The 25,676-nt window shown below is 41.2% G+C and overlaps 1 protein-coding gene across 3 annotated transcripts in view; it reads right to left on the bottom strand.

Annotated features, from left to right (window-relative positions):
- The window catches only part of TEX2 (testis expressed 2), a 107,844-nt gene that overhangs the window by 48,641 nt on the left and 33,527 nt on the right, over positions 1 to 25,676 (bottom strand). For all 3 annotated transcript variants that reach the window (XM_033962113.1, XM_033962111.1, XM_033962112.1), the window contains exons 2-4: positions 16,579 to 18,249; positions 10,763 to 10,963; positions 9,722 to 10,067 (exon numbers count right to left, since the gene is read on the bottom strand). In XM_033962113.1, coding sequence (XP_033818004.1) covers positions 9,722 to 10,067; positions 10,763 to 10,963; positions 16,579 to 18,225 — 2,194 coding nt within the window. In that variant the 5' untranslated portion in view covers positions 18,226 to 18,249. The remainder of the gene's footprint in view (positions 1 to 9,721; positions 10,068 to 10,762; positions 10,964 to 16,578; positions 18,250 to 25,676) is intronic.

The raw sequence follows: 25,676 nt of genomic DNA, 5'->3' as shown, positions 1-25,676 counted from the left end.
CAGTCTGAGATGAATTGGCCTTGATTAACCAGTCGTCCAGGTAAGGAAAGACCTGAAGGTGGTGAGATCGTAGAAAGGCAGCCACCACAATCAGACATTTGGTGAACACTCTTGGAGAGGAGGCAAGACCGAAGGGCAGCACCTTGTATTGGTAATGACAACGATTGATCATGAAGCGTAGGTACTGTCTGGAGGCCAGATTGACCGGTATATGAGTGTATGCTTCTTTGAGATCGAGTGAACATAGCCAGTCGCCTTGATTGAGAAGAGGGTAAAGAGTGGCCAGAGAAAGCATTTTGAATTTCTCCTTGACCAAGCATTTGTTTAGATCGCGAAGATCTGGAATGGGTCTTAGATCTCCTGTCTTTTTGGGGACTAGAAAATAACGGGAGTAGAATCCCTGCCCTCTCTGTTCTAGAGGAACTTCCTCTATAGCGTTCAGAAGGAGGAGGGATTGAACCTCTTGAAGAAGGAGGGAATACCGAGGAGTGTTGAAAGCAGACTCTCTTGGCAGACTTTGGGCAGGAGGAGTCTGAAAGTTGAGAGAGTAGCCGTGGCGGATGATGTTGAGGACCCACAGGTCCGAGGTGATGATTTCCCAACGGCTTATGAAATGTATAAGGCGTCCTCCTATGGGCTGTGGAAGATGAGTAGAAGGAGGAAGATTGGCTATGTCCCGGAGAACCAAGTCAAAAGGGCTGAATTGACTTTTGAGAAGGAGGAGGTTTCATTTGCTGTTGCTGCTGGGCAGGTCGAGCAGGTTTCCTCTTTTGCTGCCTCTGACGCCTGGGTTGTTGCTGTGTTTGAGGTAATGGACGAGCCACAAACCTTCGTTGGTAGGCCGATTGTTGACGAAAAGGCCTAGAAGGTGGGGTCTTTTTCTTTGTCTTAAGGAGAGTATCCCATCGAGTCTCATGAGCTGAAAGTTTCTGAGTAGTAGAGTCCATGGATTCTCCGAACAGCTCATCCCCTAGGCAAGGTGCATTGGCCAGTCGATCTTGGTGATTGACATCGAGTTCGGACACTCTGAGCCAGGCCAGTCGTCGCATAGCCACTGACATAGCCGTGGCTCTAGAGGTCAGCTCAAAAGTATCATAGATTGATCTGACCATGAACTTGTGCAGTTGCAAGAGCGATGAAGAAGTTTGGCGAAAGGCTGATTTCTTACGGTCAGGGAGATATTTCTCAAAAGATGACAAACTTTGAATAAGATGCTTAAGATAAAAGGAAAAATGGAAAGCATAGTTTCCTGACCTGTTCGCTAGCATTGCATTTTGATACAGCCTTTTACCAAACTTATCCATGGCCTTACCTTCCCTGCCAGGAGGGACAGAAGCATATACACTAGCCCCCGTGGATTTCTTTAAAGTAGACTCTACTAATAAAGACTCATGGGGGAGTTGAGGCTTGTCAAAGCCTGGAATTGGTATAACCTTATATAAGGAGTCCAGTTTACAGGGAGCTCCTGGAATGGTCAAGGGTGTCTCTAGATTTTTGTAAAATGTCTCTCTTAAAATGTCATGGAGAGGCAGCTTGAGAAATTCCCTTGGAGGCTGGTCAAAGTCAAGAGCATCTAAAAATGCCTTGGATTTTTTGGATTCAGCCTCCAAGGGAATAGATAAAGAGTCACACATCTCTTTAAGAAAAGAGGTGAAAGAAGTTGCATCAGGTTTGGAAGATGGATCAAAACCAGAAGGATCCTCGTCTCCTGATGAACACTCTCCCTCAGAGAGGAAAGGCTCTTCTGAATCACCCCACAGATCAGGGTCCCTCACCTGAAAACTGCGGTCTCGTGATTCCGGTATGGAGGGTTCTAGGTGCCGAGTTTTATGAGTCGACTTACCAGACCTCTGTGAACCGGTACCGGGAGATGTCAAGGGTTGTGCCGGTGCCGATGTTTGAACAGCCTGGTGTCTCGGTTCTGGTGCCAAGACTGGCATTGATACCGAAGAAGTGATGTGCCCCGGTACCGACAAAGTGGATGCCGATAAAGGGGGCTGCTGCACCGTCGGTACCGGCGGCTCAGACCGGACCGGGACTGGAAGGCTCGGAGTCAAAAGAGCAGGGAGTAGCTGTTGGAGTTGTTCCTTTAGCTGGACCTGCAGGACTGCGGCAATGCGCTCGTCCAATGAAGGCACCGGTACCGCTTTTTTCTTCTGCGGTACCTTGAGTGCCGCTCTACACTCCAAAGAGGAACCCGATGTCGAGGGGCTCACCTCAATCGGAGCGGAGTGCTTCCGTGGGCGTCTCGTGGTCGGCAGGATTGGACTCGCTGCTACTGAGACCGGAGGACGCTCCAACGGGGAAGGCTTCTTAGCCGGCTTACCTGCGGGGTGCGACGCCGGCGCGGTGTCGACGAAGTAGGTGCCGACTGAGATGGAGCCGACGTCGGTGCCGGTGGTGTGGAATCAGACATCTCGGCGCCGAACAATAACTGCTGCTGTATCTGGCGGTTTTTAAGTGTTCTCTTCTTTAAAGTCGCACAGCGGGAGCAGGTAGACGCTCGATGGTCAGGACCAAGACACTGCAGACACCAGTTGTGTGGTTCTGTCAGTGAAATTGGTCGAGCGCACCGCTGGCACTTTTTAAACCCGGGTTGAGGGGGCATGAAAGTGAACACGGCTTCTGCCAAATCGAAGGCCGAGGCCTCGATGATGGCAATAGGCCCCACTGGGGCTAACCGAAAACTGAAGAAAAAAATTAAGTTTTTTTTTTTTTTTTTTTTTTTAAAGAAAAGAAAAGAAACAACGGAAATAAAATTTCCAAAAGGGTTTACACGAGCGGGAAGGCGATATTAAGTAGAAAAAAGAACTTTCAACAGCCGTTGAAAGAAACGCGTCTTCTTAGCTCCGAGGAAACTAAGAAACTGGAGACCGCGCGCCTCTGTCGGGCGGGAAGGCGCGTGCGCGGTGCGGCCTACCAGAACTTTCCAAGTTCTTAGAGTGCAATCACTCTAAAATTGTCCGTACCGGGGCTCCGTCGGTGCCGTCACCCATCAGTCAAGAATATGCTGCCTGCTTGTCCTGGGATAATTAAGTTTTTGCATTGGGTTCAGGTCTGAGCTTTGCTAGGCTACTCAAGGATGTTCACTTTCTTCTTGCTGAACAACTCCATTGTTGTTCTTGTTTTGTGCTTAAGTCTACTGTCCCACTAAAAGGTGAAATCTTCTCCCCAGTTCTAGAACCGTTTTCCCTTCAAAATCTACCTGTACTTTGCACCATCCATCTCTCCCCTCAATCTTCATAAGCTTTCTTATGCTCACTATAGGCAGCATTATGATAGGAAGATGCTTTGCACCATCACGTTTTACTATAACATAAACCGTAGAACCTTGCAGTTCTATGCAGTTTAACAAACTAAGAAGACTGAACCAATCTCAGTGATTAACAAGTCAATTCTCCAGGAATTTTGCAAATAAACTAGATTCTAATAATTTTCTAAAATGCATATAAGATGGAGAAAGAAATAAGAAGTCTGCAAAACTCTGTATCCCCACTAGCTGCGTGGTAAGACACTATAGGGATAGTGCTAGCAAGATAATGTGATGAATTTGCCTTATATCACTTAGAATAAAGACTAAAAATGTCCCCATTGATTTCAGACCACAAAACCTCCCACATGCATGCAGTCTCTTTCTTTGCAAACACTAAGCAGCATATATGGCTTTTCTTCATCAGTGGCTTCCTTATTGCCATCTTTACATACAGGTTATATTTGTAACAGAACCCTGAACTCATTGAGCAGTCAGTTTCCTCAATGTCAGCCAGAGACCTCTGTAGATGTTTCAAAAGTAGTCTCAGTTTCCTCATTAGTAACCTATAGCAATGGACTATGAAGGGACAGCTCAATTATGAAAGGTCTTGGTGGTGCCAAACTGTTTCCATTTTTCAATGATGGTCTCAGTGATATCCTAAGGGATATGCAAACACTTTTTTGTACAACTTTCCTCCAGTCTATACATTTGAATAATTTTATCTCTTGAGTTTTAGCAGCTCCACGTTTGACATGTCTAGACCTTTGCTGCAAAACAACTTCAAACAACAGACGCAGCTTAATTCTTCATTCAGATATGCATGAATCAGTCTAACTAGAATTGAAGGGAGCTTATTATAGTCCCTGTTAAGGCAATTTTTGAAACCAGAGCTACTTTGGATTTGCTGTGACAAAGATGTGAAGACTTAAGGCTAGATTCACTAAGCCCACCGATCAAGTCCTGACCACTTTGCAACCACTTAGCGACCCAATTCACTAACCTCGTGGCCAATCATCCTCCAATCCGATCCAATATGCACATGCAAATGAGGGGAAATGGCATATAAAGTAGACAGGCAGCGATTCACTAACAAAAAACTTGAACACCAACTGGGCTGGCCGATCAACAAACAAGCAACTGCTGGGGACCAGTCGCTCATGTCGTTTCAAATTGCATCTCCTGCTCTCTCTGCCCCCGGGGACTCTCTTGCTCTCTGCTAGCCCAAAGAGGGAAGGTTTTGGGGCTGGGCTAGCACTTACCTGCCCAAAAAAACAAACAAACCAGGGAGCAAGCATGCACCAGGCGAAGTAGAGGACAGGGAGTGCAATAAAGTAAAAAGGAAACAAATCTCTCAGCGGTCATCCCTATTATTTTCTCTCTTTGAAATGCATGAGGAGCGAACGACAGGAGTGGGAAGCACAGGCTGAGAGAGGGTTAGAAAGGGATACATGCACGCTTGGACACTGGCACTTTTCACTAGCTGTACGCTGGTAGAAAGCGGCAGAACACAGTGGACTGCTCCTCTGAAACAACTGATGCTGCACGTAATGCATACTTTCCTTCGCATGAGGACGCTTCGTATCAGCCTCCCGCCCACGGATCGGATCGGATCCGTGGGCTTAGTGAATCTAGCCCTTATTTTCTTAAGTCTTAATTATCATTTGAATACTTTAATTGTTCTTTCACACTGAAAGTGCAACACATGTTATATAGATCAGTGAAGCAAACTGACTTTCTTGCATTTTAAATTGCAGGCCTTAGACAGCAGAATGTAAAAAAATATATATGTATATGTTTGCATAATAAGGTACATTGGCTTTCAAGAGGAAGCATTTTAAAAACATTTTGCTTCCTTATTATTAGAAATTAAAGCTTTTCTCCTTGAGAAGGGTGTTGACTATCCTGAACTAACAGACAATCAATGGATCCAAAAATTTTATTTCATGGTAGATGTTACGTCTCATCTAAATAATCTTAATCGTACACTACAGGAGAAAGGAAACAATTTTTTCGATGTTGGAAGAAGTCATTTCATTTGAAAACAAATTATCCCTTTTTGCTCAAGATTTTGAAAGAGAAACATTAATTCATTTTCCGAGCCTGCTGAAACATCGCCAAGAAAATAACTCGGTAATTGACATTTACTATTTCAAAAGAGCAATTTTAAATGAGGGAAGCTTTTCTATGGAGGTTTCAGGAATTCAGAAATAGCATGGATACGTTAGCCTTTGTTAAAAAACCTCTCAGTGCTGACGTAACAGAATTGAATTTTTCTCTTTTTAATATTGACATTGGCGCTTTTGAAATGCAATTACTGGAGTTAAAAAAACAAAGAATTTCCTGGATTCCATTTTATTCAGATGGGTCTCTTGAATGTAATAAACATCAGCATTCTGCTTTTTCAGAAAGGCTAAAAAATTTTTCCTTTTGTTGGTGATTTAGACCATTTACGTTAAGTGAAAAAACTTTAAAAGCCATCGTGATAAATATAAATAATCATATTATTGGAGTTTAAACTACTGAAAAAATACTGAATCATATAAGCAGACATCATCTTCTTAAACTGATACCCTTGAAATTGAACACAAACCCCTATTAACCCTCCATATCCCCCCCCTTCCCCCCACCTTTCCCCCCCATAAGTTCACTAAATGTGTAAACTTGAAAACACACATAGATAATCAGGTAAAGAGAATTCCCCCCATAGAACATTCAAAAACAAAAAAATCTATAATCATAAGTTACACAAAGAATATTTGAACAAATAAACCCTTTCCCCAAATCCCTAATATCCAAACCAAACCCCTTAAAATAATTTTCTTTAATAAAAACCAAATAAAAATTTTATGTAGAATCCCAATCAATATTATAAGAATAAAGTAACTCATAACAAAAATCTTTTTTTCATTCCAATAATCCTGAAGAAATAAATAAATAGAATTTAAAAAGATGTCATTAGGCAAATCAAATTAACCAAAAATGGAAAAGAGATACCTGTGACATAAAAGCATATTATTATATAAGTAATACCATATGAAGTTACTCATCAAAACTACATTAGCATCAAAAATAAACAGCCTGTAAGTGATTCCATAACTCCATAAAAGGATAAGATTCCAAATATGAAACCATTTCAATTCTAAAGCCAGTAAACTGTACTAACTGTATTAATGACTGTATTAAAAGCTCCAAATATATAATACATTGAAATGCATCTTCTAAAGAAATTGAAATGCAAAACAGAGCATCTAAAAAGTAAATAATAAAGTACATGACTCTATGTAATCATAAGTTCCTCTTGCTTCTGCAAAAAATTCTGCAACTCTTCTGGTTCCTTGAAATTCGTTGTTTTATTCTTAAAAGTCATTCTCATCATCGCTGGATAAATCAGCCCATATTTTGCTCCAAGACTTCTGAGCTGTGGTCTCATATCAAGAATTTTTTTCCTCTTTGCTGCAGTGGCAGGAGCAAAATCTGGTACAAAGTGTATGCGAGAGTCCTGAAACTTTAAGTTCTTATTTTCTTTAGCCAGTCGAATAATATCCAATACTTGCTGAGGTCTTAAGAGCTTGAATATTATTGGACGAGGTCCCCTTTGAGTATCATTTCTCCTGACTGGTATTCTGTGAGCTCTATACATTTTGGTGGAACTCATTATGCCATATTTATAAGATGGAACGCGCTCTTGCTACGCAGAAAGGGACTTACAATAAGTTTATAAAGATCTGGGGGCCAATGGAAAAATATTGTAATGAGTAGACATCACTTTTTATGGGAGATTATATTTTACATATTGGGGGGTGGGGGGTGATATATTTTCCATTGAGAGTTTGTTTTTATTTCTTTAGGTAGGGCGGGAGGGAGGGGATTAATATTTTTATTTAGATGATTTGGAAAGATGTTTAAGTGTTGTATTGAAAGTATAATGATTGTATTTCTGTACACTTTTTGTCTGTTTGAAAATGATTCATGAATTTTAATTTCAGTAGGGTGGGGGGTGGTGATATATTCTTTTGTTCTTGATGATATAAGAACATAAGAACATAAGAAATGCCTCTACTGGGTCAGACCTGAGGTCCATCGTGCCCAGCAGTCCGCTCACGCGGTGGCCCAACAGGTCCAGGACCTGTGCAGTAATCCTCTATCTATACCCCTCTATTCCCTTTTCCAGCAGAAAGTTGTCCAATTCCCTCTTGAACCCCAGTACCGTACTCTGCCCTATCACGCCCTCTGGAAGCGCATTCCAGGTGTCCACCACACGCTGGGTAAAGAAGAACTTCCTAGCATTCGTTCTGAATCTGTCCCCTTTCAACTTTTCTGAATGCCCTCTTGTTCTTTTATTTTTTGAAAGTGTGAAGAATCTGTCCCTCTCTACTCTCTCTATGCCCTTCATGATCTTGTAAGTCTCTATCATATCCCCTCTAAGTCTTCTCTTCTCCAGGGAAAAAAGTCCCAGTTTTTCCAATCTCTCAGCGTATGAAAGGTTTTCCATCCCTTTTATCAGACGTGTCGCTCTCTTCTGAACCCTCTCGAGTATCGCCATATCCTTCTTAAGGTACGGCGACCAATATTGGACGCAGTACTCCAGATGCGGACGCACCATCGCTCGATACAATGGCAAGATAACTTCTTTCGTTCTGGTTGTAATACCCTTTTTGATGATGCCTAGCATTCTATTTGCCTTCTTAGCAGCCGCTGCGCACTGTGCTGACGACTTCATTGTCAAGTCCACCATCACCCCCAGGTCCCTTTCTTGGGTACTCTCATTTAAAAACATCCCTCCCATCGTATAGTTGTACCTCGGGTTTCTGTTTCCCACATGTAATACTTTACATTTCTCAACATTGAACTTCATCTGCCATCTTGTTGCCCATTCCCCTAGTTTGTTCAAGTCCCTTTGCAGTTTTTCACAGTCTTCTTTAGTCCGAGCTCTACTAAATAGTTTAGTGTCATCTGCAAATTTTATTATCTCACACTTCGTCCCTGTTTCCAGATCATTTATGAATACATTAAATAGCAGCGGCCCTAGTACTGAGTGTTACATTGAAATTTAATGGATATATTATTGCACACTTGTTTATGATTTAAAATGAATAAATAATTTATAAAAAAAAACAAAAACAAAGAATTATGGAGCTCGAAATTTGAATGCCTTAATGCTGATCTGGAAAAATTGGAGAAAAATAAATGTGATTTTAGCTCACAGCACAAGTGGTCTGCTTTGAAAGACCTGGAGAAGGAAGACATGTATTCCTGACTCATATGATCACTTAAAAAAAAACTAGCATTTGCTGTTCTTTCACTCTTTGGCTCTACATATTCATGTGAACAATCTTTTTCAAGCGTGAACCTTATCAAAAAGTACATTGAGAAATCATCTTATTGATGAGAACCTGGAATCCTGCTTGAAATTAAAAACAACGACATACAAACCTGACTTATCCAAACTTTCCAAGGAAATGCAAGGTCATTGTTCACATTAAATGCGTGTTTTGTCATATGTTTATTTTAATGTAAAAAATATTTTTTGTCAATAAATAAGATTATTATTATTATTATGATATCTGGTTTTATGTAATGTTAGTAGCTAGTTTAAACTGACTCCTAAAAACATGGTTCTTGAAAAGAAATTTGGCTCTCAAAAGAAATCTTAATCGTTGTACTGCTGATCTTTGACTCTTTTGAATAAAGAGTTTGCCTACCATTGCTTTAAACAATTATTCACCAAAGTGCCTAAGTAGCAATGAAAACCAATTGGACACAGCAGAATACAAATATCTTCTGCAATACCATTAATCAATTAGTAAACAAAGAGGCAGAGAATTAGGTAGAGATCCTTCCTATATAGTTGAAAACACTGAAGATTTCTAGTTCCTATAACTTGCATTGGTTGTTTACTGTAAACCACTTTAAATTTTTATTTCAAAGTATTACTGTGCACTAACTGGACAGCACTGGGTTAAAATATGGGAACATGTAGTACCTCCTAAATAAGAGGCGCTAATTGCTCCTGCATCATTAGCACATGACCTAAAGAAAAGGCCAGCTTTAATGCCACAGTAAATCTGGGCTTAGCGTGCAGGAAAGTTTTGCACTAGAACACACTAAACCCAGATTTCACCATACCTTACTTAGTAAAGGGCTCCTTATTATGGTAAATAGGTGAGTAAAAAAAAATAAATGAACCTCTAGGTGAATGAGTGATTTCTACCAACTTTTGTACATGAAAACCTTTAAAATGTATAATTCTTAAGAGCAAAATAAATGTTAGAACCGATAATCTCAGACTCGTGTATTTTTTGCATTTTAATTATTAAATCAAAAACTTGCAAATAAAATAAAAAAGGAAAGTATGACAATATGGCTAATTGAATGCACAGAGTTATAAAAAAGGTCACCAGCACCTTTCTCCCCATCACCAAATGTCCTCTGCTCTTTTTAACTTCTTCCATTGCCAGATCATATTACCTGGTTTGCTTCCAGATAGGCTCAGTGGTTTCTTAGACTCAGTTTTGAGCTTGGAAGCCATTAGGAATCTTCGAAACCATTCCTCCTTTTCTCTGCCTGTCCTTCCAAAGAGATAGAGAATTTGATCCTTCTGACTAGCAGATTTTCCTCCTTCTTGAAGAGAATTTGATTTCTTGGAGTCTTCAATAGCTATATCTCCTTTTTCTACAGAGAGTCTCTCTTCTAAGTTCTCTTTGTCTGCCTGAGCCTTTGACATAAAATCCTCTTGTCTAGCAAGTTCAATACAAATAGGATACTTTTTATTCCATACCCGCTTTCGAGCCAAGCTTCTGGGAACAAGACAGATCTGCAGAAGAAAAATGTAATACTTTAAAAATGTCTTAGTAAGCTATCTTCACAATCTTTGAAAAAATGTAAGAAAAAATGCAATATACCAAATAGTGGAAAAAGGAAAACAGCACAATGTGTCTCAATGAACAGGGACAAAACTTTATCGACCCAACACGAGCCATGTTCTTGGTACACAGCACCCGCAACAGGGTCAAACAGCATTCTGTAAAGACAAATTGTCACCAACAGACTAAATGCAACATTCAAAAGCACTCAATTTCCAAAATAAAGTGAATATGCATTAGAGATTGACAAGGAGACAAATTTGTCCCCATCACTTTCCTCATCCTGTCCCTGTTCCATTCCTGTAAACTCTGCCTTAACCACACAAGCCTCAAACACTTATGATTTTAAAGTTTTGAGAATTATGCAGATGAAGATGGAGCTTGCAGGAATGGGGCAGGGACAGGAAAAGAACTCGTGGGGACGGGAAAATGAGTTCCCATGGGAACAGGGAAAAATTTGTCCCCGTGTCATTCTCTTATATGAATGAGAGAAAAAGATTTGCATACAATGGAGGAAGTGCATGCAATCTCTCATGCAAATTCACTGTGGATATCCTGAAAATATCACTAGATGGGTAGGGCCCAAGGACCAGGTTGAAAACCCCCGATTTAAAGCAAACCGTTTACAGAACAAAGCTGTACTTACCTTGCTGTCTGAAAGATCATAAATTTTCTGGCTGATATAAGTGACATCAGGTGTACTTTCATTGTAAATAGCCCTTCTGGAAACATTTTTATTGGGCTTCGACAGTCTTAATGTGTCCCCTTCCAGCCGTACAAAAACAGAATGAGTCAATGTAGCATGGTAAGTTTCAGGGTCGTAACTACAAATTTCGTTCATCCATCCCTGGAGAAAAATACATTTGAATAAATTGTGTTCTAATAACTTAGAAGCTAGAATTTAAATGGCTATTTCTAGACAGTCTTTTTCAACATGGATCCTATAAGTCAATCTACTCCTCAGAGACATTCCTTAGTGCAACAGGCCTGTATAGTTTGTCTTTCAGAATCCTTTGATCTTGTAGTCTACAATAATATACACAGTCTAATGCCTGATCTACAAGGAAGGGACTGAGGCAAAATTGAAAACACTTGCAGGGTTACATTACATGCACTTAAGAGGTAAATTTTAGCAGGACAGTATTGAACTGAAAATATTAATACAATAAATTCTGCTTTATAATTCCTAAGATCACCTTGGTGCTCTTTTTTTTCTTTTAAAGATTTAAGCATGCACTGTATTCATTTTTTTGGGTGAATCTGAACATTAGAAGTCACTAAGAGGGTCTTTTACTAAGGTACGCTAAATGCTAACATGTCCATAGAATATAATGGGTGTGTTAGCATTTAGCACACCTTAGTAAAAGACCCCCTAAATAAGAACATAAAAATTGCCGCTGCTGGCTTGAACTTCACTATTCTGCCTAGAACAAAATACCCCCCACCCAACACAAACAAACACATCGATTCAATCTGCAGTTTTTGCAGGAAATCAAGTGCTTTCTTTCAGATCTCTTATACATAATGAGTGATTTTTAATATGTAAATTAAGATACATCACTGCATATTTTTGAAGCCACCCTCAAATTCAAGGAATCAAGAAATCACCTTTACATCTTAATAACAAAATACAATATGTTCCTATTCATGGTAAAAAGTACTGAAGATAGGGGCTCACCACATGAAAGTATATACCTCTATGAGTGTATGTTTCATAGAAAACTGTGGTGTTAGGTCAGCCCTATGGCCAGGCTGTATAATACAGTAGCAATATAAGGGATAAGGGCTGAAGTCCAGATCTCCAAACCATGTAAGCTGGTTGAGCCTGGGTAACACTCAGGCAACATAATTGCAGATTACCTGGATAGGCAAAATTTGGTTGCTCTTCTCTCAAAAGTCTTCATTGGTGCTCAAATCCATTTTTTCTTACTGCATCTCCTCCCTCTCCTAAGATCACACAAAACCTTTATAGGCAGTGTCTCAGCTGTGGGGCCTACTTAGAATTTTAAATAGGCTGTATTTATGTTTAAATAGATAAACAGCAAATCCAGTCCTAAACACAGGATTTAAGTCCCTATTGTAGCCCCTCCTCTTCTTTGTAACAAAACGGTAAGTAATCCTGCACCAGTGGTGATAAGGTGCTGCGTAGTATTTTGAGGGGATAGCACAAGGACATAGAAACACTATTCAAATAGTTCTCTCACATTAGCGTGTGCTATCCGAACAACACAGGGTTAACAAAGGATCCCTTAGTGCTTCCTAAATAGAATGCAGCAAATGTTCCCACATTGATTGCAGCTTCAACACTGACTAAGGGCTCCTTTTACGAAGCTGGGTTAAGGCATTAATGCGTGGAATAGCACGCGCTACATTGCCACGCACGCTAGACGCTAACGCCAGCTTTAAGCTGGTGTTAGTTCTAGCCACGTAGCTTGCAGTAATATCCTGCGTGTGCTAAAAACGCTAGGGCACCTTAGTAAGAGGAGCCCTAAATGACATTAGCACACAATCTGCAAATTAAAAAAGAATTTAAAAAAAAAACAAAACACACCCCCCAAACTAAAAAATGTCCTATTTTATGAGCATGCTAGAAATGACTCGGCATGCAGGAAGTTCCACTTTAGGACACACTGAAAGGGCCCTCAATATTCCTTAACATCACCTGAAATAAGGCACCCATATCACTTTTGCAGCACAGAGCAATCAGTCCTGTCATTCCTCAGTAAAAGATTTCAGTCAGTCTTAAAAACCCCCAATTCAAACAATCCAATAAAGCAGATCATACACTATTACCTTCCTCAGACATTCAATAGTATAGAATTGCCAATTTTTTCTTATGCATCTGATGGAACGTCTAATGACTTAGATTAGTGTTATAATCAATTTCTCCAATTGTGTGAGGTATGATGGGTTGCTATAATTAGGTAGGGAGTAGCTCAAATGATCTTTCCCCTCATTAAAAGTGTTACCTACATTGGAAAATTAGGGAAATCTCTTCACTTCAAAACTAAAGCTTTGGATAATTTCCCTGTCCAGCTGCGCAACTATTCCAAAGACACTCGAAAACTTGGCTATTTTCAAAAGTAAATTTCTGCTTCCCCCTACCACCAACTCCCACTGTACTTCCCTTTTAATTTTTGTAAACCATGTCGAGCTCTATATTTGTAGAGAAGATGCGGTATATAATCTTAATTTAGTTTAATTAGTAATTACAGGGATTCGATAGAAGGGGATTTGGGGGTTTTTTTTCATCTAACTTTGTGTTTTCTTTTCTTTCTTCTTATTTCATGTACTCCTCTCTCATATGACCTTATTTTCAAGGACATGGATTGTTTGTAAATTGGCGCTGCTGAATTTTCCAGTGGGGGTTGTTTTTTTTGTTGGTTTTTTTTTCTTGACTAATTTGAATCTATGTCAGTAGGATTGCAGCACTTTTCTTAAATTGTATTTTGAAAATTCTTAATAAAAAAAAAACCAAAAACAAAACCAAGCCAATGAAAAAAAGGTTAATTTGTAAAAGTAAAACTTCCAGCTTTCCATTCAAGACAAATATTGCTAACACAAATTTTAAAAATTTTCCTAAGAGCTGTGGTGTTATAGCAGTTAGTTTTCCATGTAGCAATCCTTTGGCGTAAGGATACATTTTATGAATAGCAGGAGTCTTGCTACACCAAATTCAATTTCCTCGTAAAGGAATCTGATATCTATGGCTTAACTACTGCACTTCATAATTAAGAGTACCAAAAATGTTTCCAAAGAAAAGAAATGTATTTGCCAATCTCCTTAAACATCGGGTACCTTGTAGAAAAACTATAATGAACCCGATATTCAGCTGGCAGTGATCAGTGTTTTGCTGACAACCGCCATCATCATCCCTGGAAATTAAATGCTGGGTCAGGTCCAGGCCTCTGTCCCTGAATTTCCAGATAAAGGGTCAGGCATAATCAGAACTGACTATCCCCTTCTTTTACGAACGGATAGCGCGAGTTTTAGCGCTGGCAGTGGCGGTAACTGCTCCGACGCTCATAGGAATTCTATGAGCGTTGGAGCAGTTACCGCAACTGCCAGCACTACAACCCACGCTATCTGTTCGTAAAAGAGGGGGTCTATGCGGTATTCAGCACTTAACTGGCTATGGCAAGCTGCATCAAATAGGACTGACTTTTATGCTGTCCTATTTATGTAGTTACTTTGGCTGGTTAAATGTTGTGTATCAGCACTGACTCCACCCCCAGAACACTCTGAAAATACCAATTTTGCATTGGGAACTATCCAATTTAGGTTCATCCATGCTATGCATGCGTGAACAGCAAAGCAGGGAGCTAGGCCAGGGACAGAAGGGCACTGAACAGTAACCTACCACCTGGTGAAGGGAGAGTAAACTACTGGAATCTTCCAGAGGGCACCACTGCTTATCCAGTGATGTCACCGGCAGAACTCATTTTTTTATCTCTACCTCCACCTACTGATAGAAGGGATAACCTATTTGTGTAGAACAGAGAGCTGACATTAAGAAATTCAATTTTGGGGCTCCAGGGGATATCTACAGACCTCAAGAACAGCACTGCAGAACCTTGTGGCACTTTATGTGAGGGTGCAACAGAGTTTTATTACTAATCACCGAGTACACAACATACTGAAGTAAACCCTGAAATTTCTAAGCAAAATGCATACATTATGAAATTATTATTTGTCTTTCTTTAGGGGATGGGGGATACTATTAAATTTTAGAATTATAAACCCTCAGACTGATCAATTTGGCTAGCTGTAAGATGTTTCTTAAATATTGAGGGTCAAGAGTTCCTCCCTATAAAAAATCATTAGTACTGAATAGAAATAAAGTAAACTAATTAGTTTTATCCATCTTAAAAATTCTATTCAGTAGTTTATAATTTTATGTTCTCCAATATCATCCAAATGATAAATCTAAATCTAAAGTATAAGACAGATTTCTCTGATAACAAAAAATTCCCCATTTAACCTTGGGAAGGGATATTATACCTGTATGCTTTGTATGTTTTGCATTGTACCAAAGAACTATAGTATGACTATTATTGTTTTGTTATTACCTGAAAGACCAATGCCAAAAAGGCAATGTGTAGCTTAGATTATACAGTATATGGTAAAAAAGGATCAGGAAATCTGCTTAGAAGACCAGAAGCATCACTAAGAACTGAAACCAAGACCGGGCACGTGGGAAGTTATAAATTACTTAACATTTACAAACACAGGAACATAGTGATTTGCATCAGAAGATCCGACGCAGACTGTTGAATGCAACCAAATACAATGATGCTCAGTGCTCTCTCTGCCAATGAAAATAGACTATTTCAAAACTGATCACCTGTTATGCAGGTTAAAGGTAGGTGCAATTTTACTCTACATATAAATGGAGGCATTTTTGGGAGCAGGGATTGCAACACATACTATTAAAGCAGATATGCTATTTTAGTAGTAAAAGTACAAGTACTTTTTCCCAAAGCAATTTTCATTTGACATTTCCATCGTGAGTGTAATAGGACAGGAATATGGCAAGAAAAATAGTAAGTAAACAAACAAAAGAACATGCCAAGTCTGTAGCATTGGAGAGGTATAGCATGGACTTTGTTTTTGTTTGCAAAGAACAGGCTGAATGAGAAAAACACCGACTTACTAAAAATGCTTAGACATCTCATGTTTCTGGTGACTGGACACACAATGAGAGACTTTTAGGCCCTCTTTTACTAAGGTGCGCTAACTATTTAGAGCGTTAATGTGTGCATGTTAGTCTATGGATGCGTTAATGTTTAGTGCATGCTAATCGGTTAGTGCACCTTAGTAAAAGAGGGGGTTAGTTGTAGTTGTAATTTGATGTTTTTACTGTTTTGTTTTAGCCTTTTCCTATCTGGTTATGATTGTGCCTCTTTCCTATTTTATTTTTGGAGTTTCTCTCTTAATTCTATGGTTTTTATCTTGTAAACTGCTTCGACCTGTGTGTTGGACTAAGTGGTATATCAAACACCAACAAACAATCAAAGACAGGGCCAGAAGCAGCCCTGTCAATGTCTTTCCTATTATTATTTTAAATACATAAACAATAGATATTTGGGAAAATGTGCCAAAGATCAACCTACTAGTGCTCTAGAAATAAGTAGTAGTGGACAAAACATTCAGAACAGAAAGAATGATTAAACAGATCATGTGGTGCATTATCTTCAGAAGAGATTGTATGTAATGATCATGTTTCTATGAAATGCTTACTTTATATATACATGAAATATATCTATATATCTATATCTATATATCTATATATATGAAATGTTTGTTTACAACTATTTTAATTAGTTCTAATTTGTATTTAAAATTTTTAAAAATCCACAAAGCATAATAAGTAAAGTTAAATAAAATAATAAAATCTCATCTATCAGTAATACTGTACTGACCTCAGGGAAAACTATTTACAAACACCCCCCCCCCCCTTACCTTCATTATTTCAGGCTCTTCGATGTCCAGAGCAGCTTCCATCCAGTGTTTTGGGGTTTTATTCCATGTATCATATCCACGAGTACTTGATGGTGTAAGCAGCCAAATTACAGAGAGAGCAACAACAAATCCAATGGCAATTCCCAAAAGAAGTCCATTTACATAACTAGAGAGGGGGAGTACAAAGAAACCATATACAAGCATAACAAAGAAATATAATGATGTTAAAGGTGGGACTGGTTGTTCCACACATATATCTGCTTCATCTTCGCTACTGAGTGCTGTACCGTTTTTATCCTGTGTCTTAGGTTCAAGACAGGCTTCTAGAAATTGCTCAGATTTATTTTCTTCTTCTGTGTCCAAATCAAAATCTTCAGGGTACAGTTCACAAAACTCCTCATCCTCTTTGCTTGCCAAAGCAGACAAAGAACATTTCTCTAAAACCAGCAATGGGGTCTTCACATTAGTTTCTTTTGTGCTTCCAGACTGCATGTTTTTAGAATCCAAGTCTGTTGCTTGCTCTCCAGGAGATTTAGATTTGTCACTTTTACTTATACAGATCTCGTTTCCAGAAAAGTCACCTTCAGAATCACATTCCTCTTCTTTAATGCTGTAATTATTACTTTCCAAATGACCATTCAAACTGGAAAGACTTGAGAGTTCTGAAGCACTCGAAGATAAGGCTTTGGGCCTGTAGTTATTAGATTCATCACTAATTATTTTGCTAAGAAGTTGAAAAGGTTCATATATAACTTCTGACAGGCGTCTTTTAGTGTCCTCAATTTTAGCCTCCACTTCAGTTACTTTAAAAAATGAGCGACTATCCAAAGGAGAGGTCAGTGGGGATGATGGAGCAGTTTTAGAATCCCCACCTGTGACTCGAGGCTGGGTAAACTGTTTAAACAGATGTAAATTCAATTTAGAATCAGGTGGCTTATATGACACAGTTTCAGATTCCTGTTTAGAAGTGTCTGTTGACAAAGACTTCACTAAAGTTTTCATCAAATGTCTGTGTCTCAGAGGTGGGGTTGACTCTTTTGGTTCTATGTCTGTTGAAAGAGATTTTACTAAACTTATGAAAGGTTTTGCACCAGAAATAGGGGATGCCGATACACTAGACGACAATACAAGAGACTTAGATGAGGAGGCAGCAGTGGAAGATGAGTCTGTTGTGTGTTCCAGGGGGAAAGAAACAGTGGATGAGCTGGCAACGGGTGATGGCTGTAATGAGGATGACGGAGCTAATGGCACTGCACTAAATACTTGAGATTCTGGGGAAGATTCTAAAAACTTGATAGTATTTTCAGTTGGCATAACAGGAAATGATGATGATGATGATGATAATGATGTAGAACGTGTGACTGCAATGCCTGATGAGGTAGCAGGACCTGAAATATCATGGCCACCATATCCAAAAGAAAGGTCTTCCTTGGCTTCAAGTGCTGTTATAATGCTTTGGTTGCCCAGTTCGTTAAAGGAAAGATCCTTGAACTCTTCTTCCTCCTCCTCTTCCTCCTTCCCAAATGCCGAGAAATGAATGGTGATTGTTTCTCGGGAAACCGATCGCTGAACCTGCACTTTTGGTGTGGATTGTTTTGAAGACGCTGGACCTGTTTTCTCTTCATGGCTGCTATTCAGACTTGTCATTGCAGTCTTAAGGGTTTAACAGATCTGAAAAAGAAATACTGAAAATGAAAAGCAATATCAAAATATAAAGTCACAGTAATTCTAGGCAAGCTGCTAAAAAATAACATCAAACAAAACACTACTACTACTACTATTACTATTTATTATTTCTATAGCGCTGAAATGCGGCTGTACATTTTAACATACAATAGACAGTCCCTGCTCAGAAGAGCTTACAATCCAATTTAGACAGGACATTTCAGGGTTGGGGAGATTATAGCGGATCTAGGTATCTGACAGCAGTGAGGGGGAGTTAAGAGTTGAAAGCAGTTTCAAAAAAGTGGGCTGGGATTTGAATCCTGCCAGGGATGGACTTGTCACACATGAAGAGACAAATGTGTTATTCCTTTAGTTAGTAACTACCTCTTAATGCAATACAGTAAAGAAGAACTAGTTTGTTCAAAGTTGTAGGTCAAAGAACTTAAGTAAACATAAATGTATATTTTAATACTTGAGTACAGTGAAGAACACATTAAATATTTCCTTAAGTAAAAAGTTTTTGCCTAATATGAAATTTTTTTGAGTAAAAAAGTAAAAGTATCACAACTACAATGTCTGATCACCAAGAATTGCTACAAGTTTCAGCTTCATTTCTGCTTTAAAGTGATTCAACTTATCACTGTTCTGTTTACTTGGAGACAAGTTCAGATACAGGCAACTCCACTGTTCTTATAGGCTATACTCACTGAACAGCAAAATTTAAGATGAGAAGTTGCACTGTTTGCGTGACGAGGTTTGCAATAGCAAAACTCTGTTTCCAGTTTTGCTGTTTCATTTGGTTTACTGAGGAATTGTCATTTATATCTCCCTTCCACTTTTTACTTTTAAACTACAAGTATCTCTAAACTGTCTAATGCAATCCTGGGACAAAACAAAGAGGCAACGATGATCTACTTGTACTTGTAACTATGCATTTGTAATAATGACCTAATTATATTAACAGTTGTACTGATCTACCTGTACTAGCAACCCTATTGAATGTCAGTGTTAAACTGTCCATTGTAACTTCCTGGATAACTGACCCAACCTCTTGTAATATAATCAAACCTTGAACTGAATAGGTAAAGGCAGAACAGAAAATCTGATTAACAACATCAGATGTAGTTAAATAAAAGTAGTAACTCCCCCCCCCCAAAAAAAAAACAACAAACCCTGGTGAATTACATCAGTAAAAGTAAAACAAATGTTACCCTGTACTTCTTTACAAGTAACTGGTTACATTTAGAGATACAAGGCCTACAGATACAACACAATGAAATACAAAATGACTTATTATGTACACTGAATAATGTAGCTTGCAATCAATTTTATAAGCTGCATTATTCGTGACCAGGGCATCGAAGCTGCCTCTCTTAAAGGGTTCAGCATGGTAAAACAGAAGCCTGATCCAAGATTGTATGGTAACCCCTTTACTCTCACCTTTCTAAATATACTACCCAACCATCTCAAACCCTCCCCCATACATAAAAGAGAGATATTAGTTATTAACCTTTCACGTTCTACCCCACACACCCCTACTGTTCTCCCCAATAAAGACACCCCCCCAACATATACCTCACGTAATCACTGGTTGTCTAGGGGTACTGGGCAGAAGCAATGCTCAGTCACTCCTGCCTCTCTGGTGCCAGATTGTGACCCTTAGCAGTGGTACTATAAACTACTTTTAAGGGGCTTTGTGTACCTGCTGGAAAGTACAGAAATGACTGGGAATGCTCCTGCATCATGCTCCTAGACTACCAGTGATTGCATGAGGTAGGCTGGTGTGCAGGCTTAAAAGGTTAACCCCTAAATGTGTTTTGGAGTGATTTCCATATAAAATGCCATTTTGCCCAAGCTTACTAACTTCATCCCTAAATCTGATTTAATTAAAAAATAATTAAAATATTCTTGTTTAATGTTCTATTTTATGTATTTTTTTTGCTAACATAAGTCAATACCAATATTCTGAAATTGGATATAAAAAGAAACTATCAAAACAATTTGATTACTGATCCAGGTGCAAGCTTATCAAAAATAGGAGATTGATCTATACTAATTTTTCTGAAGCCCATTTAATGAAAGTCTAAGCGTTTGTTATTAAAGTGCTTTTGGAGCTTTGACAGGTACAATGCATTCAAATGTACAAGTTATACAAGGGAATCACCTGATCAGTTCCCAGCTCCTGTTTTGCTGTAAAGCACAGTTACTTACCGTAACAGGTGTTATCCAGGGACAGCAGGCAGCTATTCTCACATATGGGTGACGTCATCCGACGGAGCCCCGATGCGGACGCCTCACAAGCAGACTTGCTTGAAAAAACTAGAAGTTTCGAGTCGCCCGCACCGCGCATGCGCGAGTGCCTTCACGCCCAGCACAGAGTGCGTCTCCTCAGTTCAGATAGCTAGCAGAGAAAGCCAACCAGGGGAGGTGGGTGGATTGTGAGAATAGCTGTCTGCTGTTCCTAGATAACACCTGTTACGATAAGTAACTGTGCTTTATCCCAGGACAAGCAGGCAGGTATTCTCATGTATGGGTGACCTCCAAGCTAACCAGAATGGGATGGTGGGAGTGTTGGTAACTTAGGAGAATAAATTTTGTAATACTGTTTGGCCAAACTGTCCATCCCGTCTGGAGAAAGTATCCAGACAATAGTGAGAAGTGAAGGTATGAACCGAGGACCAAGTGGCAGCCTTGCAAATTTCCTCAATAGGTGTACATCTGAGGAAAGCTACTGAAGCTGCCATATCTCTGACTTTATGGGCTGTGACTTTACTGTGAAGGGGTAATCCAGCCTGGGCATAGCAGAAAGAGATACAAGCCGCCATCCAGTTGGACATGATACACTTAGAATAGGATGTCCCAATTTATTTGGATCGAAGGAGACAAAAAGTTGAGGAGCAGATCTGTGTGGTTTGGTGTGTTCCAAGTAGAAGGCCAAAGCATGTTTGCAGTCCAGATTATGAAGAGTTGATTCTCCAGGGTGAGAATGAGGCTTTGGAAAAAACACTGGAAGTACAATGGATTGGTTGAGATGAAATTCTGAGACCACGTTAGGTAGGAATTTCGGATGAGTACAAAGAACCACCTTATCATGATGGAACACAGTGAATGGTGGGTCAGTAACTAAAGCTTGCAGCTCACTGACTCATCGAGCAGAAGTGAGGGCAATGAGAAATACCACTTTCCAAGTGAGATACTTCAGATGAGCCTTATCAATTGGTTCAAATGGAGTTTTCTTGAGTTGAGAAAGGACAACATTGAGGTCCCAAATCACAGGAGGCAGTTTGAGAGGAGGATTGACATTGAAAAGTCCTTTCATGAATCTGGAAACCACTGGATGAGCAGAGAGGGGTTTCCCTTCAATAGGCTGATGAAAAGCCACAAATGCACTGAGATGGACTCGTATAGATGTAGACTTGAGGCCAGAATTGGATAAGTGCAAAAGATAGTCCAAAACAGAAGATAAGAAGGAATGCTGAGGCTCCTTATGATGAGAAAAATACCATGTAGAAAATCTAGTCCATTTTTGGTGATAGCCTTGTCTAGTTGTGAGCTTTCTAGAAGCTTCTAAAATGTCTCTTACAGATTGAGAAAACTGAAGAGGGGTTATGTTGAGAGGTACCAGGCTGTCAGGTATAGAGACTGCAGGTTGGGATGAAGTAGAGATCCCTGAATCTGTGTAAGCAGAGAAGGAAAAATTGGTAGAAAGTATGGCTCCCTGCTGCTGAGTTGAAGTAGAAGGAGTACCAGGGTTGTCTCGGCCACTGAGGAGCTATTAGAATCATGGTGGCATGATCGTTCTTCAATTTGACCAGTCTTGAGAATGAGAGGGAAAGCAATGTTACTTACCGTAACAGTTGTTATCCAGGGACAGCAGGCAGCTATTCTCACTAGTGGGTGATGTCATCCGACAGAGCCCCGATACGGACATCTTGCAAGCATGTCTTGCTTGAAGAAACTCAGAAGTTTCGAGATGCCCGCACCGCGCATGCGCCAGTGCCTTCCCGCCCGATGTACCGGGCGTGTCTCCTCAGTTCAGGTAGCTAGCCTGAGAAGCCAACCCAGGGGAGGTGGGTGGGACGTGAGAATAGCTGCCTGCTGTCCCTGGATAACAACTGTTACGGTAAGTAACATTGCTTTATCCCAGGACAAGCAGGCAGGTATTCTCACTAGTGGGTGACCTCCAAGCTAACCCCAATGGGATGGTGGGAGAGTTGGCAACTTAAGAGAACAAATTTTGTAATACTGTTTGGCCAAACTGTCCATCCCGTCTGGAGAAAGTATCCAGACAATAATGAGAGGTGAATGTGTGAACCGAGGACCAAGTGGCAGCTTTACATATCTCCTCAATCGGTGTCGATCTGAGGAAGGCTACAGAGGCTGCCATTGCTCTGACCTTATGGGCTGTGACCTTACAGGGAAGGGATAATCCAGCCTGGGCATAGCAGGAAGAGATACAAGCCGCCATCCAGTTAGAGATGGTGCGCTTCGATACAGGTCGTCCCAACTTGTTCGGATCAAAGGAGACGAAAAGTTGAGGAGCAGTTCTGTGAGGCTTTGTGCGAACCAAGTAGAAAGCTAAAGCACGTTTACAGTCCAGAGTGTGCAAAGCAGCTTCCCCAGGATGAGAATGAGGCTTTGGAAAGAACACTGGAAGCACGATGGATTGGTTGATGTGAAATTCAGAGACCACTTTAGGCAGGAATTTCGGATGAGTACGAAGAACCACCTTGTCATGATGGAATACAGTGAACGGTGGATCCGCAACGAGGGCCTGAAGCTCACTGACCCGGCGAGCAGACGTGAGGGCCACTAGAAAAACCACCTTCCAGGTGAGATACTTAAGTGGAGCCTTGTTGATTGGTTCAAACGGAGGCTTCATGAGATGAGACAGGACAACATTGAGATCCCAAACCACAGGTGGAGGTTTGATAGGAGGGTTGACATGAAAAAGACCTTTCATAAATCTGGAAACCACAGGATGAGCAGACAAAGGTTTCCCCTGTAGAGGCTGATGGAAAGCCGCAATAGCACTCAGGTGGACTCGTATGGAGGTAGATTTGAGACCAGACTGAGACAGGTGTAGAAGATAGTCCAATACAGAAGAAAGGGAAGCTCGTTGAGGTTCCGTGGCATTGGAAATACACCAAGAAGAGAATCTAGTCCATTTTTGGGAATAGCATTGTCGAGTAGCAGGCTTCCTGGAAGCCTCCAAGATCTTCCTCACTGCTTGAGAAAATTGGTGAGGAGTTATGTTGAAAGGAACCAAGCTGTCAGGTGGAGGGACTGCAGGTTGGGATGAAGTAGTGAACCTTGATGTTGAGTGAGTAGTGAAGGAAACACTGGAAGAAGTACTGGCTCCCTGCTGCTGAGTTGAAGTAGAAGGGAGTACCAAGGTTGTCTGGGCCACCGAGGAGCAATCAGAATCATGGTGGCATGGTCTGTTCTCAACTTGACCAGAGTCTTCTGAATGAGAGGAAAAGGAGGGAACGCATATAGGAAGCGATTCCCCCAATCCAGAAGAAAGGCGTCTGCCTCGAGGCGATGAGGAGTGTAGATCCTGGAGCAAAACTGAGACAGTTTGAAGTTGTGGGGGGCTGCAAAGAGGTCTATCTGAGGCGTCCCCCACTGTGCAAAGACCTGATGAAGGGGGTCGGAGTGGAGCGTCCATTCGTGAGGCTGGAGAAGACGACTCAATTTGTCTGCCAAGACGTTGTCCTTCCCCTGAATGTAGACAGCTCTGAGGAAGGTGTTGTGGCGGACCGCCCAATCCCAGACTCGAAGAGCTTCCTGGCAAAGAGGGGCCGAGCCCGTGCCCCCTTGTTTGTTAACATAATACATGGCGACCTGATTGTCTGTGCGAATAAGGACCACCATGTCGTGAAGCAGATGTTGAAAAGCTTGGAGAGCATTGAAGATGGCTCTGAGCTCCAGAAGATTGATTTGATGGAGTCGTTCCGCACTGGTCCAGAACCCCTGAGTGCGAAGACCATCCAGATGAGCTCCCCATGCATAGTTCGATGAATCGGTCGTGAGAACTTTCTGGTGGGGAGGAGAGTGAAACAACAAACCTCTGGATAGATTCGAAGAGGTCATCCACCAGAGAAGAGACTGCCGTAGAGCAGGAGTGACTACAATGTGGCGGGACAACGGGTCGGACACCTGAGTCCACTGAGATGCCAAGGTCCATTGAGGAATTCTGAGATGTAGTCTGGCAAAAGGCGTCACATGAACTGTGGATGCCATGTGACCCAAGAGGACCATCATGTGTCTCGCTGAGATGGATTGGCGAGAAGACACCGACTGGCAGAGTAGAAGAAGAGCATCCATGCGTTGAGGAGGAAGGAACGCTCGAAGTTGGATGGTATCCAGGACAGCCCCGATAAAGGGGAGAGACTGGGTGGGCTGAAGATGTGACTTGGGAAAGTTGATCTCGAAGCCCAAGTTCTGCAGGAAACAAATTGTAGTCAAGGTCGCCGAAATGACCTCTGGAGCCGACGGTGCCTTGATGAGCCAGTCGTCGAGGTATGGAAACACCTGGAGACCCATGTTCCGGAGTGCAGCGGCCACCACCACCAGACACTTCGTGAAGACTCTGGGCGATGAGGAAAGGCCGAATGGAAGCACTCGATACTGCAGATGTAGATGTCCCACCCGAAATCTGAGGAACTTGCGGGAGGCCGGATGAATCGGGATGTGAGTGTAGGCCTCCTTGAGGTCCAGAGAGCATAACCAATCGTTCTGCTCGAGGAGGGGGTAGAGAGAGGCAAGGGTCAGCATACGGAACCGCTCCTTGACCAAAAACTTGTTGAGGACACGAAGGTCCAAAATGGGCCGCAGATCGCCCGTCTTCTTCGGGACCAGGATGTACCGGGAGTAAAATCCTCGGTTTTGCTGATCCAACGGGACCGGCTCGACGGACCGAAGCCGAAGCAAAGCTTGGGCCTCCTGGAGAAGAAGAGCGGTCTGCGTTAAGTTGGAAGGATACTCTCTTGGAGGATGGTCCGGGGGGACCCGTTGGAAATGAAGAGAGTATCCCTCTCTTACGATGGTAAGAACCCAAAGGTCCGTGGTGATTGACTCCCATCGATGACAAAAATGATGGAGACGACCCCCTATGGGAAAAACAGGGGAAGACAGAACGTCGGTTATGCTCCCTGGAAGAGAGTCAAAAAGGCTGAGTAGCCTTAGGTGCAGCCGGCATCTGAGGCTTCTGCTGAGTCTTCTGGGGAGGCTGTCTCTTCGCAGGCTGTCTCGCCGGAGGAGTCTGCCTTGGTTGATAACGCCGCTGGTAAATTTGAGGCGGTCTAGAGGGACGAGACTGCTGGGGCTTCGGCTTAGGACGCAGAATAGACTGAAAAGACTTTTCATGATCCGAAAGCTTTTTAGTCACAGTTTCTATAGACTCATCAAATAGATCCGCTCCTGCACAA

The sequence above is a fragment of the Geotrypetes seraphini genome, chromosome 10 (assembly GCF_902459505.1).
Source record: "Geotrypetes seraphini chromosome 10, aGeoSer1.1, whole genome shotgun sequence".
NCBI classification, from domain to species: domain Eukaryota; kingdom Metazoa; phylum Chordata; class Amphibia; order Gymnophiona; family Dermophiidae; genus Geotrypetes; species Geotrypetes seraphini.
This window is presented reverse-complemented; position numbering and strand designations above follow the sequence as displayed.